Raw genomic sequence first — 13984 nt, forward strand, 5'->3', positions numbered from 1 at the left:
ACTATTGAGTAATGGCATGCTGGACATCATTTTGGGGCAGTTGTGGCCTAATGGTTAGAGAGTTGGACTTGTATCCTGAAGGTTGAGCAAGGCGCCTAACACCCAATTGAAGTGAATTCCCACTGCTCCGGGTGTGTGTCCACGGTTTGCAGTGAGTGTGTATTCACTGTGTGTGTGTGCACTATACCTTAAATGCAGAGGACAAATTCTGAGTATGGTTTGCCATACTTGGTCTTCACGTCACTTCACTAGTTGCAACAGTAACTTTGTGTGTGTGTGTGTGTGTGTGTGTGTGTATGTGTTTTCTGCTGCATAAATGCTTATCTGATTGTCAAATTGCCTGCCAGCCAAATCCAGAGCAAACAGAATAGATGTTGGGAAGAGATTGTTATTCCAGATTTACCTGCCCTGCACATAGCTGGGCAAAATCAGCATATGTGTGTGTGTGTTTATGAGTTGTTAGACTATCTGCTTGTGTTCCTTTGAAGTTAATGACCAAATATGCGAGTGTTTCTGGTACATTAGGGCCAATCACTGGCTGTGGGCACTCGCATGTGTGAGTGTGTGTAAGTGTGCGGTTTTATGGTCTGTGCTCACAGTGTCCAAAGTGTTTGATGGCACATGTGAAGGTTCTAAAGAATGTGCATGTTTGGTTTCATATGTGTGCAAATGTGCGGGTGGTTTTCGAGAGGAGAGAGACAGCTGCCTTTTACTGCCCCAGGGGGTAATAAAGGAGGAAAGAGAGCCAGTTATTTGGGGTCTTTTATAGGGGCAGGAGGTAGAGAGGGGTTGGTTTTATTAGGGTCACACAGTAACCAAGTACAGCTGCAGGCATCACCCCTAAACCTCTCCACATTCCACCATCACCTCCATTCCTACCTTTGTTTTTCTTTGTAAGTTGATTACATCTATTAATATTTCTGTTCTTTACTGTCCTGAATGGGTGTACTGTGTATTATAGATATATATGTACAGTGTATATACATATGGGTGTTTGTTGGTCCTCATTTAATTTTTTGACCCTGAGTTTCTATTCCCTCTTATGATCCTGCTCCTTGTAAAGCACATATGCCGTTAATCATCTTCACTTTGTAATCCGACTGGCATTTCCTGCTCAGAATGGATAGTTGGCTTCTTTGCCTGGATCTATTTTATTTAACAGCTTTATCCCTTTGGCTAATCTAGTTTCCAATAAATGACCCTTGGCCAACACATCCTATGCTTTCCGGCATGGCATAATGGAAATGTTAATGTTTTAGATTAGGTTTCTGGAGAAATTTCTTTGATGACTTGTTGTGTGGGTTTTGCATCCATTTTTACATTACATTTACATTCCATTCACTTGAACAGTGGTTAGTGAATTAAAAGTGTAGGGTCTTGCAAAACAGAGAGCTGAAAGACAGGAACCAGAGACAGTGTGATAATGATGAGAAAGAAAGACTGAGATGGAAAAATCAGGGAGAGACGAAGGGGTGGAGAGGGACAGACAAGTTATTCTAGTTACAGCCAGCTGGCAGAAATACTAAAATAAGATGTGAACCCAGCAGTATGTCTGAGTGAGAAAAGAGAGTGAGAAAGAGTGAGGGTTTATTATAAAGTTCAATGTGATTTCTTTAATTTCTTCTTATTTTAAAATCAAATCAACGAACATTCATTCCATTGGCATCATGGGACCACCACTAAGCTTCTGTGTGGATAAATGCTACTGAATGGCAGAAAGACACATACTCTCGGCAGTAACCTTTATTGTCCATGCACAGAAATAAGTAATGATTGCTGAAATTGTTTATACATAAAAATAAAAATTGGATGAAAATTCAGATTCAGCTTTTATTAAAATATATACAAAAATAAAGAGGAAAAGAGTAGGTTGGGATTGAAGATTCAGGGGTTTCTAATCACAATTGAACATTTGCTTAGCTCCGCCCCCTTTGGAACTGTTGCTAATTCAGACAAGATTTACAGAACGTCACATAGGAATGAACTGGAGATGTCCATGAACGGCAGGATTTTAATAGATTGAATATTGTCCTTTCTTGGGCTGGAATGACTTGAAGTTGGAAAAGCAGTTTATCAGCCATTTTTCTTTAAACAAATTGTTCAATTATGCTGTAACGTATAAACTCTGGCCACAGCAAATCAGAATGAAGGCATACACTTCTCACAATTAACTGAATCAAACCATAAAATTGAATTTAAAAGCTATCCAAAGACAGATTCTCCATAGAGTTAGAGAGTAAAAGCCTGTCTGAGAAAATGGAGGCCTGCAACAGTTGGTAAGTTAGGATTGGTCAGTAACATTTTAAGACGGAGCTAAGCAAAAGGTCAACTGAGAAAATAAAAAAAACTGATGGACTAAACTACAAACATAACATGTTCAGAGGGAATATCGTACATTGATGTACGGTTACATTCACGAAATTTTGCAGGCAAAAGAAAAGTCCATTGTCTATTGCCATTAGTGTGATGATATATGAAGCATAGCTCACACAAGTCATTTATGCTGGTTAACACTGTCAGTTGAATCCGTTGCGGAAATTGAATGGGGAAAATTCTCAATTTTGTTTTGTGAAAGTTCGGCGATTTATGATAAATATGACTGCACCTTTTCTGAGATTTTTACAATGGTGATTATGGACTGTCTTGCAAAGGCTGATTTTCAAGCTTTAGTTATCCAGGTCTTCATCTATGTGCAGACCAACCCTCAAAAGTGCTTTTGAGCACAAATGATGTATTTGTTAAATGACCAATCAGGGCCCAGTTAAAAAAAAACTCTTTGCTTGGATTTCTGGAACCTTTCATCAATTATTTGCATGGCTCTGTCATGTATTATTCAAATACATTGTCAACAAAAAAAGCATGAAAGAAGAGATGAGGGAGAAAGGAAGTAGATGATATAAAATCACAGTCAATGGTTAATGAGGAAAGAGAGTGATCTGGATGGATATTCTTCCTTTTTCCTCATACTTTCACTCTCTGATATAAACTCTTGTGCACACCACATCATCTGCGGTCATTGTCTGCAAAAAACAGGAAAAAAGACTATTAAAATGAAAAATATGATCGAAGACCAATGAGTGTTCAAGAATCACAAGGATAACACTTAATAACAGGAATGAATCTTACCAGAATCAGTTCGCCGTCGTTGGTTATCTCCCTGGTCCATGAGGTTTTTGGACCCTCACCCTTCTGCAAAGTCTGTTCACAGCTAATTTTGCTGTCTGTTTCCCAGCAAGGAAAGCTCTAAGAGAAACAGAGACAGACAAATATGTAAAGGCAGATTTCAGTCTTTTCTTTGTTCTGTTTTAATGTGTGACTGTAAAAGAGAGACAGAACGATTGAGAAACAGATCAGTGCCCATGAGAATGTGAGTTCCAGAGAAAGGGTGTGTGTTGAGTTTGATAGCTCCTCTGAGATGGAGGGTGTGATTGAGTCCACATCAGATTACAAACACAGACCTTTCATATGGTTCTTGTTTTTTTGAACATTTTGGAATAGGAAAACACAGATCGACAAATGTAGGATGACGTTTGAAGTGTTTTTATATGGGTGTGTATATACCGTGCAGGGACGTCCATCCACAGTGGCCTCATTAAACTCCTGTCCAACTGTGAAGGTGACATGGGTGGTCCTCACAGAGGTGGAGGTCTTGATTGAAAGTGTCTCTCCGTCCTGCGTAATCTCCACGGATGGCTTTGACGCTGCTGCGACCGCAATCTTACGCAGCATCACGTTCACACCTGACAAAACACACATGCACATCAGAACAATCTCTTGAAGAACAGCGAGTACTCTGGCGTCCAAAAAAGCTATGGGAAAGTCTTCATTTATAGAGTTTTTGAGAGCGATGTTATTAAGACTGGCCGTGCTCCATAGATCTGCGCTCTCTGCCGACAATGTCTGATGACATCACCTGATATAATCCCACATATATTGGGAAAGCAATTTGACAAGATGAGGTCAGGTGCCCATAAAAATGAAAATGAAAAAGCATTGTAATCCACACAGTACTACCCGTACATAGTCTTTCAATGATGTTAACATATAAAGATGGCCTGATATTCTACAATCACAACAAATTTAACACATATTTAAATGTTACATTAATATACCAATTTAATTAATATACCAATTTAATAGTCACCAATATCCAGAATGAATTTCTTTCTTTTGCTGAACACAAAAGATATTTTAAAGAATGTCGGTAACCAAATAGCTGAGGGACCCCATTGACTTCTATAGTATTTTTTTCCCATCCTCTTCAAAATATCTTCTTTTGTGTTTAGTAGAAGAAAGAAATTCATACATTTTTGGGTGAACTATCCCTTTAAGAAAAAACTATAACCAAGAAAAAAGCTGAATATTTGGTAAGTTTTTTGGAGAATGCTCACTCTTGCTGTGTGTGTGTGTGTGTGTAGGAGGGTGAACTCATTGAAAGGGGGAAGTTATTCAACCAGCCACAGGGGATGCTGTAATCTATTAAACCTTCCTGACAGGAAATGGATAGAGCACAGTGTGGAAGTAGGGAAGGGCAGAGGCAACAATGAAAAAAAAAAAAAAGCATGGCACAGTTGAGGGAGGGCAAGATTACTGACAAGAGAAGAAAAAGAAGCAAGAAAGGCAACAAAGACATAGAAAAGGGGTATTCAAGTGTGGGAAAAGACAGCTAAAGAGGCCAGTCTCTCTCTCTCTCTGTGTGTGTGTGTGTGTGTGTGTTGTGTGTGTGTGTGTGTGTGTGCCCCTCTGTGCATCGAGTAGAATTTCACACTACTCACCTCACACACATTCCCACCTGTCACCAAGGGTAAATATATACACATGAAGGCAGACAAGATGGAGGCCAAAATTTAGACACATTCAGGCAGAGACTCGGAAACATTGTCAATTACTCCAATGACTTTTAGCAGAATCCATTAACACACACACACATACATTCACAATTTGTGTGATAAACACAAGAAAACATCAATCTAAACCTATCTACAATTTACTGAGGCAGGCAAAACCTTGTAAAAAAAACACATTAGCTAATAAAGTTAGACTGACTCCTGTCAGATCAAGCCCCGTTTCAAACTCCACAACTAACCGAGAAAATATGCTAGGAGTCAGACGGTCAGGGTCAGTGTCATAGGTTAAAGGTCAAAGGAAGCATTTCAGAATAGAGGGATGAAGATGAGGACAGGAGATGGAGGAGGGTGGATGACAGGGTGTGGCGACAGGTCGGGCCCAGCTGTGCACAGGAACATTTGTGTGTTGAAAAATAATTTTACTGCGTGTGAATTTAAGAGTTATGTGCATGTGTGTCTGTGCAAAACATTGAAACAAGTTGCAAAGCTCATTCCACATTCCATGCATATTCGGTGACATTTGTCCTCAGAAGTTCGTGTGGCTGCAGATCTCATCTCCTGCAGTTTTTCGTATTCATGTACTGGTAATACATCATGTTCCCATGTCAGAAGCAGCGGGACTCCCTCTCTATTGTGCTCCTTCTCCGCCCTCTTTAACCTGTCTGCTTCATTTCATCATTCTTTTGAATGGTGACATGAAGGACCCACTCTCCCTTCTTAGGGAATCTGCTTCTTTTGTTCAACACAGACTGTTGAAGAGGGGTGCCCTCATTAAATCGGACGTCAGTCAAATTTTGGGAACCCACAGACAAACTTGGATTCTGGCTTGAGCAATGGTAAGCATTTAAAAAAGAATTTTCCGAGTTGGCCGAGAAATACAGCAAGTGAACCGACTTCTCCAAACACACATATTTACGCACCCACAAATTGAGAGCGCGAGGTGTTTTTCTATCCTGCACAAAAACGCAAAGGATAGCGAATGGATCTTTAAAGCACCAGTCAGGACAGTATCATATTGCTCAAGGAAATTAAGTGAAATAAGCTCAGCACTGTCAAATATAAGCGCCAATTGCTTTTAACCTGACTAGTTTTATTAAAACTATTTAAAAAAATGAATAGTGTCTAATAATATTTAGGCTATGAGTTTCTAATAACGCACTATTGGAATATAATTAGTAGCCTAAATAATACGTATTAAATAAGTAGTAACAAGTTGCATAAAAACAGATACTGGTAGGTCTAGTTTTACGAGATAAATATTAAAGCGGTTTGCATTCACACACAAGAGAGGTAATGAATGTGTTGGTCTGTAGCGCAATCCATATAGGATTTGCGCTCTCTCTCTCTCTCTCTCTCTCTCTCTCTCTGCGCGCTCGCCGGCATCATGATAAACACTTACCCAGTGCTTTGAGAAGCTCCTCGAAGTTCTCTGAGCTTTTCATTTTCCAGGTACCAGCAAAATCGGGGATTTTGCGATCCATCGTGCGTTCTGTCGAGCCTTAAAGTGTATCCCACTATTATTCTCTCTGGTGTGTGGCTGAGTGACGGTCCTTGATCCTGACACCCTCTAAAAGTACCTGCAACTTTGATTCTGAAAGCAGTGTTCCCACTGCTAAAGTTAAAATGATTTTTCTCCTTCCTCTACCCTTCTATTGCTCTCTCTGTCTTCTGCCGTTGACTAGATAAACTGAAGATGTCAATCGGTGGGTGCCTTTTTCTACCCGTCTAAGACTTTCATTCAGTTCTTCCAAACGTTATGGCTTGTGGTGAATAGGTTGAACCTAAAATTTGGGCCAGTTATCACGCTTAATCTGTGAGCGCACACACCCCTTTTTTGAGAAACCCCACCCTCTATTTGCCCTGTCAAATCAAGGCGCCAATGATACTTCGAGATGATTTTGTCCCGCCCGCACCACGCCCCGCTGGAAACATGTGCGCACTTGAAAACGCCCATTAAAGCTCATTTTTATGCAGCCTATTTATTTATTTGCACAGTTTTCCTTAAATCTTTAAATGAATACGACTTTGTTTATTATTGTACATTGAAAACTTTATTTTTATTCCTATTTTACTGGCATAGGCTATTCACAATCGTGCCAAAGGATCTATTTCAATCTTTTAGATGCCGCGGACCTGATCGTCCTCGAGTCGTGCGAGGGTCCCCCCATCCTAAGATTTAAAAGGCCTCTATAGCCTATAAATTTATACTGTGAAAAAAAATATTATGTCTAAATATTATTTGGAAAATATTTAGTTTCTATTAATTTGCCCTAATCATTATAGCATTGTACTGTTATATTAATTAATTTAGTAATTTACTTATTTATTTATTTTAATTTTATTATTTTTAATTATATAACTATTTTTTATCATTTGTTGTTATCTAACGTTATTTATTTATTTAACTAAACTTTTTTTTACATTCTTTATCTTATTTATTATTATTTATTTTTTTATTTTTTTATTTTTTTATTTATAAACCGTTTTAGTTGCACTCCATGGTAGGCAAACACTCAAAATAAAAAGTGACAACGTAATCAATAAAATAAATAAAATGGGGATTTACTTATACAAATAGGCCTATGTTATATAGACTACAAAATATTAAAAATATATAATATATAAAAATATTGGTGAAATTTGGGACCCACTGACTGACGTAGCCTAATAGACGAAATTATTGGTGGTGTTGTTACGCCCTGCTATTTCTCAAGTAGCTACTTTATTGGCATGTTTGTTTTCCATTTAATATTAATAATAATAATACTATCATATAAGCTGTAGGAATAGAATAGAATAGAATAGAATAGAATAGAATAGAATAGAATAGAATAAGCGTTCAACAAGAGACACAATTAACATATAGAATGTAGTGTGCATGTCTCTCTCTGTGCAAGCTGTGTACAAGTAGGACACACATATGCGCATAAACATACAGGGCAATTTGTCAGACTGATTGTTAAAACAGAGCTCTGTCAAGTTCAGTCCCTCTTGTCCATTCCCGCGGTTATCTAAATCAACGCACACTCAAAGCTCCTGTAACTGAATCTGCCTCCGTTGTGGTTACCGTCTTCCCCGTTTGGGGCTGAGGGAGACATGGAGGGTCCTCTGAGGGAGGTGGAAATTCCAGAGATCCTGACGGGAGCAAGAGAACGCGAGGGAAGAGAATTACGCAGGCACAAAAGGTGACCTGGCAGAGGCCAGGAGGTTGCAGCAGTGTCCCCGAGGGTCTTTATAGTCTCCCCTCACCCCTGCTGTTTCCCGGAAGAAAAGAGCTGAGCATATGGGGGGTAGGGGCTTGGTAAAAGGTGGAGAGGCGAAGTTTGGGTCTCTAATGAAGACGTGCGCCATAGAGACTGGATGATGAATGTGAGTCGTACAAAGAAGCCGTTAACCATTTACTTTTGATGGATGGTCTTCCGAGCCACAGCGAACTGCAGATTTTAATGTGCGGGTAACCCGGGTGACAGAATAGACCGCTCGCGTTTTGCAGTCACTCCAGTGTTGCCATGTCTTCTTATTATAAACTTTTTTTTTTTTTTTTAAGTGGTTAACAAAAAATGGACAGTCGCGGGTGAGTTATTGGTCTTATCTACAGTAATGTTTCGAGGAATTGCTGGTGCTTATTTGACAATAAAGTATGACCACTAATAGCAGCTTTTCAATATCCCCAAGACCCCATGCACTCTATATGCAATGCCAGTATAAGTCACCAACCATAGATGTATAGAATTATTTATTAATAATAAATAAATAATTTATAATAGGTATACATTTATAGGCTAATTAATTAAAGGCAGACTAGGTGATTTTTTTTGTTATGCTGGTTGAAAGTCTCTTCACTTCCTGATAGCAATAACTAAGTTAAGTGCTCTATCTAAATGATATGTATTAGGCCTACTTATCATCTGTGGAAGGCGTAGGACCATACAATGTTCGTCCAATCATTGCATTCGTTCCTGCCTGTCAACGTATGTATTTCCATAACTCTGCGCACCCTGCTCGCCCAGACATCACACGTCATCAGTGAGTTTCATGCAATGCAGAGTTAGACAGACTTCAGTCACTGAGCACTGCAACCGAAACAGCAGCCACCTTTTACAGTTCCTCCTGAACCTAAACAACCAGCTTATACTGCGTTCACGGCATAATGCTGCATTCACATGGGGCGCCGACGCTTGACGGAGGGCGTGCCTGAAGCTTGGTGCTGACCCAACCGCCATAGTAACAACAATCAATCACATTACTTTTCCGGTGTTGCGTGAACGCAATTGGCTAGTGTCTGCACAATGGTATTTGCATAGGCGATCTGATTGGCTGACGGCCGCGTTGGCGCTTGAAAAGTTGAAATTTGTTCAACTTTTGCCATGAGCAACGTCAGTGGGATGCAATGGAACCCACAATTCAGTTCAGCAACGCATGACTACACCCATTCAAAGTAAATGAGAAGTGTTAATGTAGACGCCCCGTGTGAATGCAGCGTTACTACCTACTGTAATTGGGAAGAGTGACGTTAAACTCGGAGCGGTTCGTCAATCGAAATTATGCGTTTCAGTGGCAACACTATCAATGCTGAAATTAATCTGCAGCTGTCAGGTGGTACAGGTCAGTGATCTTTCAGTAATTTACGTTAATTATTATTGTAATGTTATGTGCTTTGAGACATAGGTAGCTAACCCCGTTTCTCGTGACGCTTTTGTTTGCTCCCTGCTGTATATGTTCATGTGTTTTGAAGGAGCTCTGGAGCGTTGGAGACGCTCTGAAGGGAGGGTGGGATCTTATGCTTTCAAAGCTAGCTCGCTATTACTAGCCTCTCCGAAAATTGCCTACCCTACCTTTAAATGTCCAATTGTTTTTGTAAAATATTTTAAAATGATTTTTTGTAAAAGGATAATTATTTTTAATTATTAAAAAAAAAAAATTTGTATTATTTGTCACAATTTGGCCTAGCTTTGATAAACTATATATATTTCTTACTATTTTGATCGGCGAATTTAAGCAATTTACCTTTCCTGATTCATAAACCAAACTGCTTTTTCTTGCGAGATCTGGCAACACCGAATCACTCAATCGCACGCTTCAAAATACTTTCTACTCACAGCCCCCCCACACGCTTCAGTTTTACGATTATTAGTTTTAAACATCCCACACGAAGTTGTTTCTTATTGTAGGACTTACTTCTCCCTTTCACATAGGAATGTAGCGCTGGGGTCGCTCACTGAATGTGTACAAAGCGCGACGCTTGTATTACAAGCACTTGACAGAGATAGCGCGAGGCGATGCGTCACACATCACACACCTTGCCGATTGTGTTCACACAATAGCTTCATGTCCACACATGCTCCTCTTCGTACAACAACACAGACGATAGTCATTACACTCTCATATCAATGGAGCTATTTGTCATCTTATCGCTGTTCTAATCTCCCCTCTACGGCATCCACTGCTGTCTCTGCTTTGTAAATGACTTGTTAGCTGCAGGCCTGTAAGGTAGAAAGAAGAGTTATCAATGGTATATAAATACCCCAGTCAAGACACTTAGTGGGTTGTGCCCACCATCAAAAAAAATGTTCAAAGATAAAAGCATTCTTGCATAGGAAACACACTTTGACCTGAGGACAAACTGGTGATTTGAAAACAGGTGAAATGGGAAATTAGCAAAGCATTTCAATTGTTGTTTCCTGGTTAACATTTACAATATCTTGCCTGTCCTGGGTGGCCCTTGACACCGAACACCCTCACGCTCTTCTTTTCTATTCTCATCCCCCTTTCCCCCCTCTTCGCCTTACCCGTTTTCATTCCCACCCACTTATCTTTGTTCTTTTGTGCTTAGGTCATTTTTTATTACTTTGTTCGGGCCTGGTGAAAAAAGGAAAGAATATGTGAGAGAAAGAGATCAAAGCCCAACAGGGAATGACAAAGATGGAGAAAGGGATGAGAGACAAATAAGACAGAGAGAGAGATAGAGATAGAGAGAGAGTTGAAGGGAATAAGGAGAGGTGCCTGGCAATGAGGGCATAAATATTTCTGTGCGCTTTGAAAGAGGAATTAGGGTTTCATTTTACATTTCTCTCACTTTCCCTCCCTCTCTTCCTCTCTCTCTTTCTGCTTTTCACTCGTCTTGCCAAGAGCTCAGCAGGGTAAGTGATACTCACTCCGGGGACTCACATAACCCCAAACACATGCCACCAGCACATCGGTTTACATGCTTGCACCGCCTGGAACACCACATGCAATTGCACCTTCTCTCATCCATGACGCCAAACTCATACTGTATGTTGGTTTCATTATGTTATAAAAGGCATCATACAGACACAATGATTTTTCTACGGTGTTTCCAAAACCCTAAAAACCTCACGCCGTCCTGTCAACATTATTGGTTTGAAAGCTAAACAGCCTTTCAAGTAGTGAAGACCACTTCAAAAGTCCACACAAGTTGATTCTCGACTTATTTCACTGTTTGTGAGAACATTTGACTCTCACAAGTGTAGCCAAACCTGCACACACACGCACACACACACTGACTGACAAATAGGTCAGTGATGCTCATATGTTTTCGTCCAATTCATTTATTCATGAATACATTAAAAAGGCTATTCACATTCAAATACTTGGAAACACCTTCTACGATGAACATATCTTACATTTTTGCATTAAAATTAATTTTTATATTTTTGAAAGGGCATAAATTATAAAAAATGTCTGGGTGAAACAATTGTCCACATAATAATAAGGGAAAACAATTCTTAAAGGGAAAACCTTATTCTCTAAATTGTATATAGCCTAATTACAATATAATTATATAATAACATACAATATAATTGTGTGTGTACTATATATATATATATATATATATATATATATATATATAATAATGCAATAAAATTGGACCTCATAGTTTTGTGTAAAGATCAATAGCTCCCTTAAAATTAAAATGTTCACTTCATTTTCACTTTTTATGTCAAGACAAGGTTAGTTCAGGTTGTAAAATGTTATAATGTTACTCCACAACAACTTAAACATTCATTATATCTTGAAAGATTTAATTTTAAAGATTTAAAAAAAAAAGAAAAAAATATTTTCTATTCTTTCTTAACTTAATACGTCATCAACATTAAAAATGGTAATTTTTTATACTCTTTCGGTCTTGCTCACACAAACACTCACACATGCATCCGACAAAGGGCCGATTTATAGTGTGGATGAAGCTAAATTAATTTTGGTGAAGAAGTAGATCATGTCTGACTTTTTAATTTACTTTGACTCATTACCTCTTACGTATTCATTAATACCAACTGAAATTTAACATGAACCACACGATTTCTTCAATCAAGCTGTTACTTTTTCTTTCTCCTTCTATATACTACATCATGTTCCTCCCTTTTTTCCACACCATGTGTTGTTCATTCTCTCTCAGTCCACCCTTTGCTCATTATCAAACTGTTCCACTTTCCATCTCCCCCTTCCCTCCTCCTTTATTCTGTCTCTCTTACACACACACACACACACACACACACACACACACACACACACACACACACACACACACACACACACACACACACACACACACATCCTCTCTCTCCCTCTAATCATTAAGTCTCTATACCCTACAGTCAAATCAGTCTCGGACTGGTGAGGCAATAGCCAAACATTCGTCTACACATTATTGGCTGGCTTCTTATCTTTTAAATCACTTCCTACTGTCTTTGGTTCTCCATCCTGTTTCCATCTGAATAAAACTCTCAGCTCAAACACACACGCTGATTGTCTTGTTAATGTTGTTCACCTTCTTCTTGGTCACACTTCTTGCAAACCACAGCCACTCAAGCACTGAACTTGACCCGACCTTTGATCTTGGTGTCCGATGACACCAATTACTATCAGGCTGTTTCTTCCCCTTGTTCTGAAAAGGGGCATTTCAGAATCCAACATACCAGAGTGAATGTTCTCCAGTTTTGTTTGTTAAATGTGATCCAAAATGCTGTATAAAATGAACTCTTTTACCTCAACAAACCTCAGTCATCTGAGGCTGCGGTAAGTGTGTGCGTTACAACTGGCACTTGAAATGAAAAAGCTTGTTCCTTACCCACCAGGCATCCAGGTTAGCCGCTTTCTGTGCCAAAGCATTTGTTTCTTGTTTATTTTTCCCAGTTGGTTTTAGTCTGAAGGTTAAAAGTCAGATTGAAAGCCATTTTTATATTAGAACAATGCAGAAAGAACAAACAGGGATGTTCAATAACCTACAGTAGTGAAAGAGTCCATGAATCATAGGACCTTAGCTAAAACATGTTTGGTCACTAATGCCAATAAAACAGGCAGTTGAACTGAGTTCATTAAATTTAATTATAATGTATGGTAGATCTGTTCCTCTCTTTCTTTCTGTCTCTCTAAGTGGGGGATTTCTGAGTCTGATATTTTATTATGAGTCCTCGTGCCTTCGTTTAGATCCAAAATGCTGTATAAATGAACTCTTCCACCCACATCTTTCAGTCATCTAAAGAGTATGTAAAGGTTTATCGGTGCAGTTAATGAACAAACAAGTCTTATGAATCAATTATTTTAATGAATTATTTCCTTAAAAGTCTGAATAGATACCGAATCAGCACTGAATCTTGACTCACTTATTGATCTGCAAGATTCGAGTCAGTTCATCATTGCTCTTACATGTACAACCAACTCTTTATCTGTATGTGTTTGTTCATAGTTACGTTTATAGCTCACCATAATCCTTATAGTAATAAGTAGGCATTAAAAAGTAATAAGTAATATGTAATAAGTAGCGTAATATGACAATAAAATTATAACTATAATTATAGAAACCGACATGGGAAGAAAAGCAAGAGGCTTTTCCCAGCCTCTCACCTTAGTTTATGTACAAACCTCTTATTTTCTTGTTTTTCTGTGGCTATAAAAGTTCAATTTAAGTGCAAGCCCGGTTTCCAACACTCCACCCTTTTCTACCCTACTGCCACCCCTGCCTTTCACTCTTCACTCATTCTTTCAGTTCATTCTTTCCTCCTTTCTCCTCAAAACCAATTGTTTGTTACATTTACTGGCTCTGCCTGGTGTGTGCATGTATTGATTTGCCTAATGTCATAATTGTGTCATGACCTATTGACTGAAGTTAGTGCCAG

At 38.9% G+C, this 13984-nt stretch overlaps 1 protein-coding gene across 1 annotated transcript; it reads right to left on the reverse strand.

The window, feature by feature from the left end:
* Positions 1 to 1727: 1727 nt before the first annotated feature.
* On the reverse strand, positions 1728 to 6704 carry crabp2a (cellular retinoic acid binding protein 2, a). The gene is made up of 4 exons (XM_079895478.1): positions 6247 to 6704; positions 3562 to 3740; positions 3127 to 3243; positions 1728 to 3020 (listed from the first exon to the last, which is right to left on the reverse strand). The coding sequence occupies exons 1-4, from the start codon at positions 6326 to 6328 to the stop codon at positions 2970 to 2972; spliced, it is 429 nt and encodes a 142-aa protein (XP_079751604.1). The 5' UTR covers positions 6329 to 6704; the 3' UTR covers positions 1728 to 2969.
* Between the last annotated feature and the right edge of the window lie 7280 nt (positions 6705 to 13984).

Source organism: Squalius cephalus, assembly GCF_949319135.1.
Source record: "Squalius cephalus genome assembly, chromosome: 15".
Taxonomy (NCBI): Eukaryota; Metazoa; Chordata; class Actinopteri; order Cypriniformes; family Leuciscidae; genus Squalius; species Squalius cephalus.

Coding starts and splice junctions, on each gene's coding strand:
- crabp2a (XM_079895478.1), bottom strand. CDS start 6,328: ATGGATCGCAAAATCCCCGATTTTGCTGGTACCTGGAAAATGAAAAGC. Junction 3,741..6,246: donor GGAGCTTCTCAAAGCACTGG/GTAAGTGTTTAT, acceptor GTGTTTTGTCAG/GTGTGAACGTGATGCTGCGT. Junction 3,021..3,126: donor ACGACGGCGAACTGATTCTG/GTAAGATTCATT, acceptor TGTTTTTTGCAG/ACAATGACCGCAGATGATGT.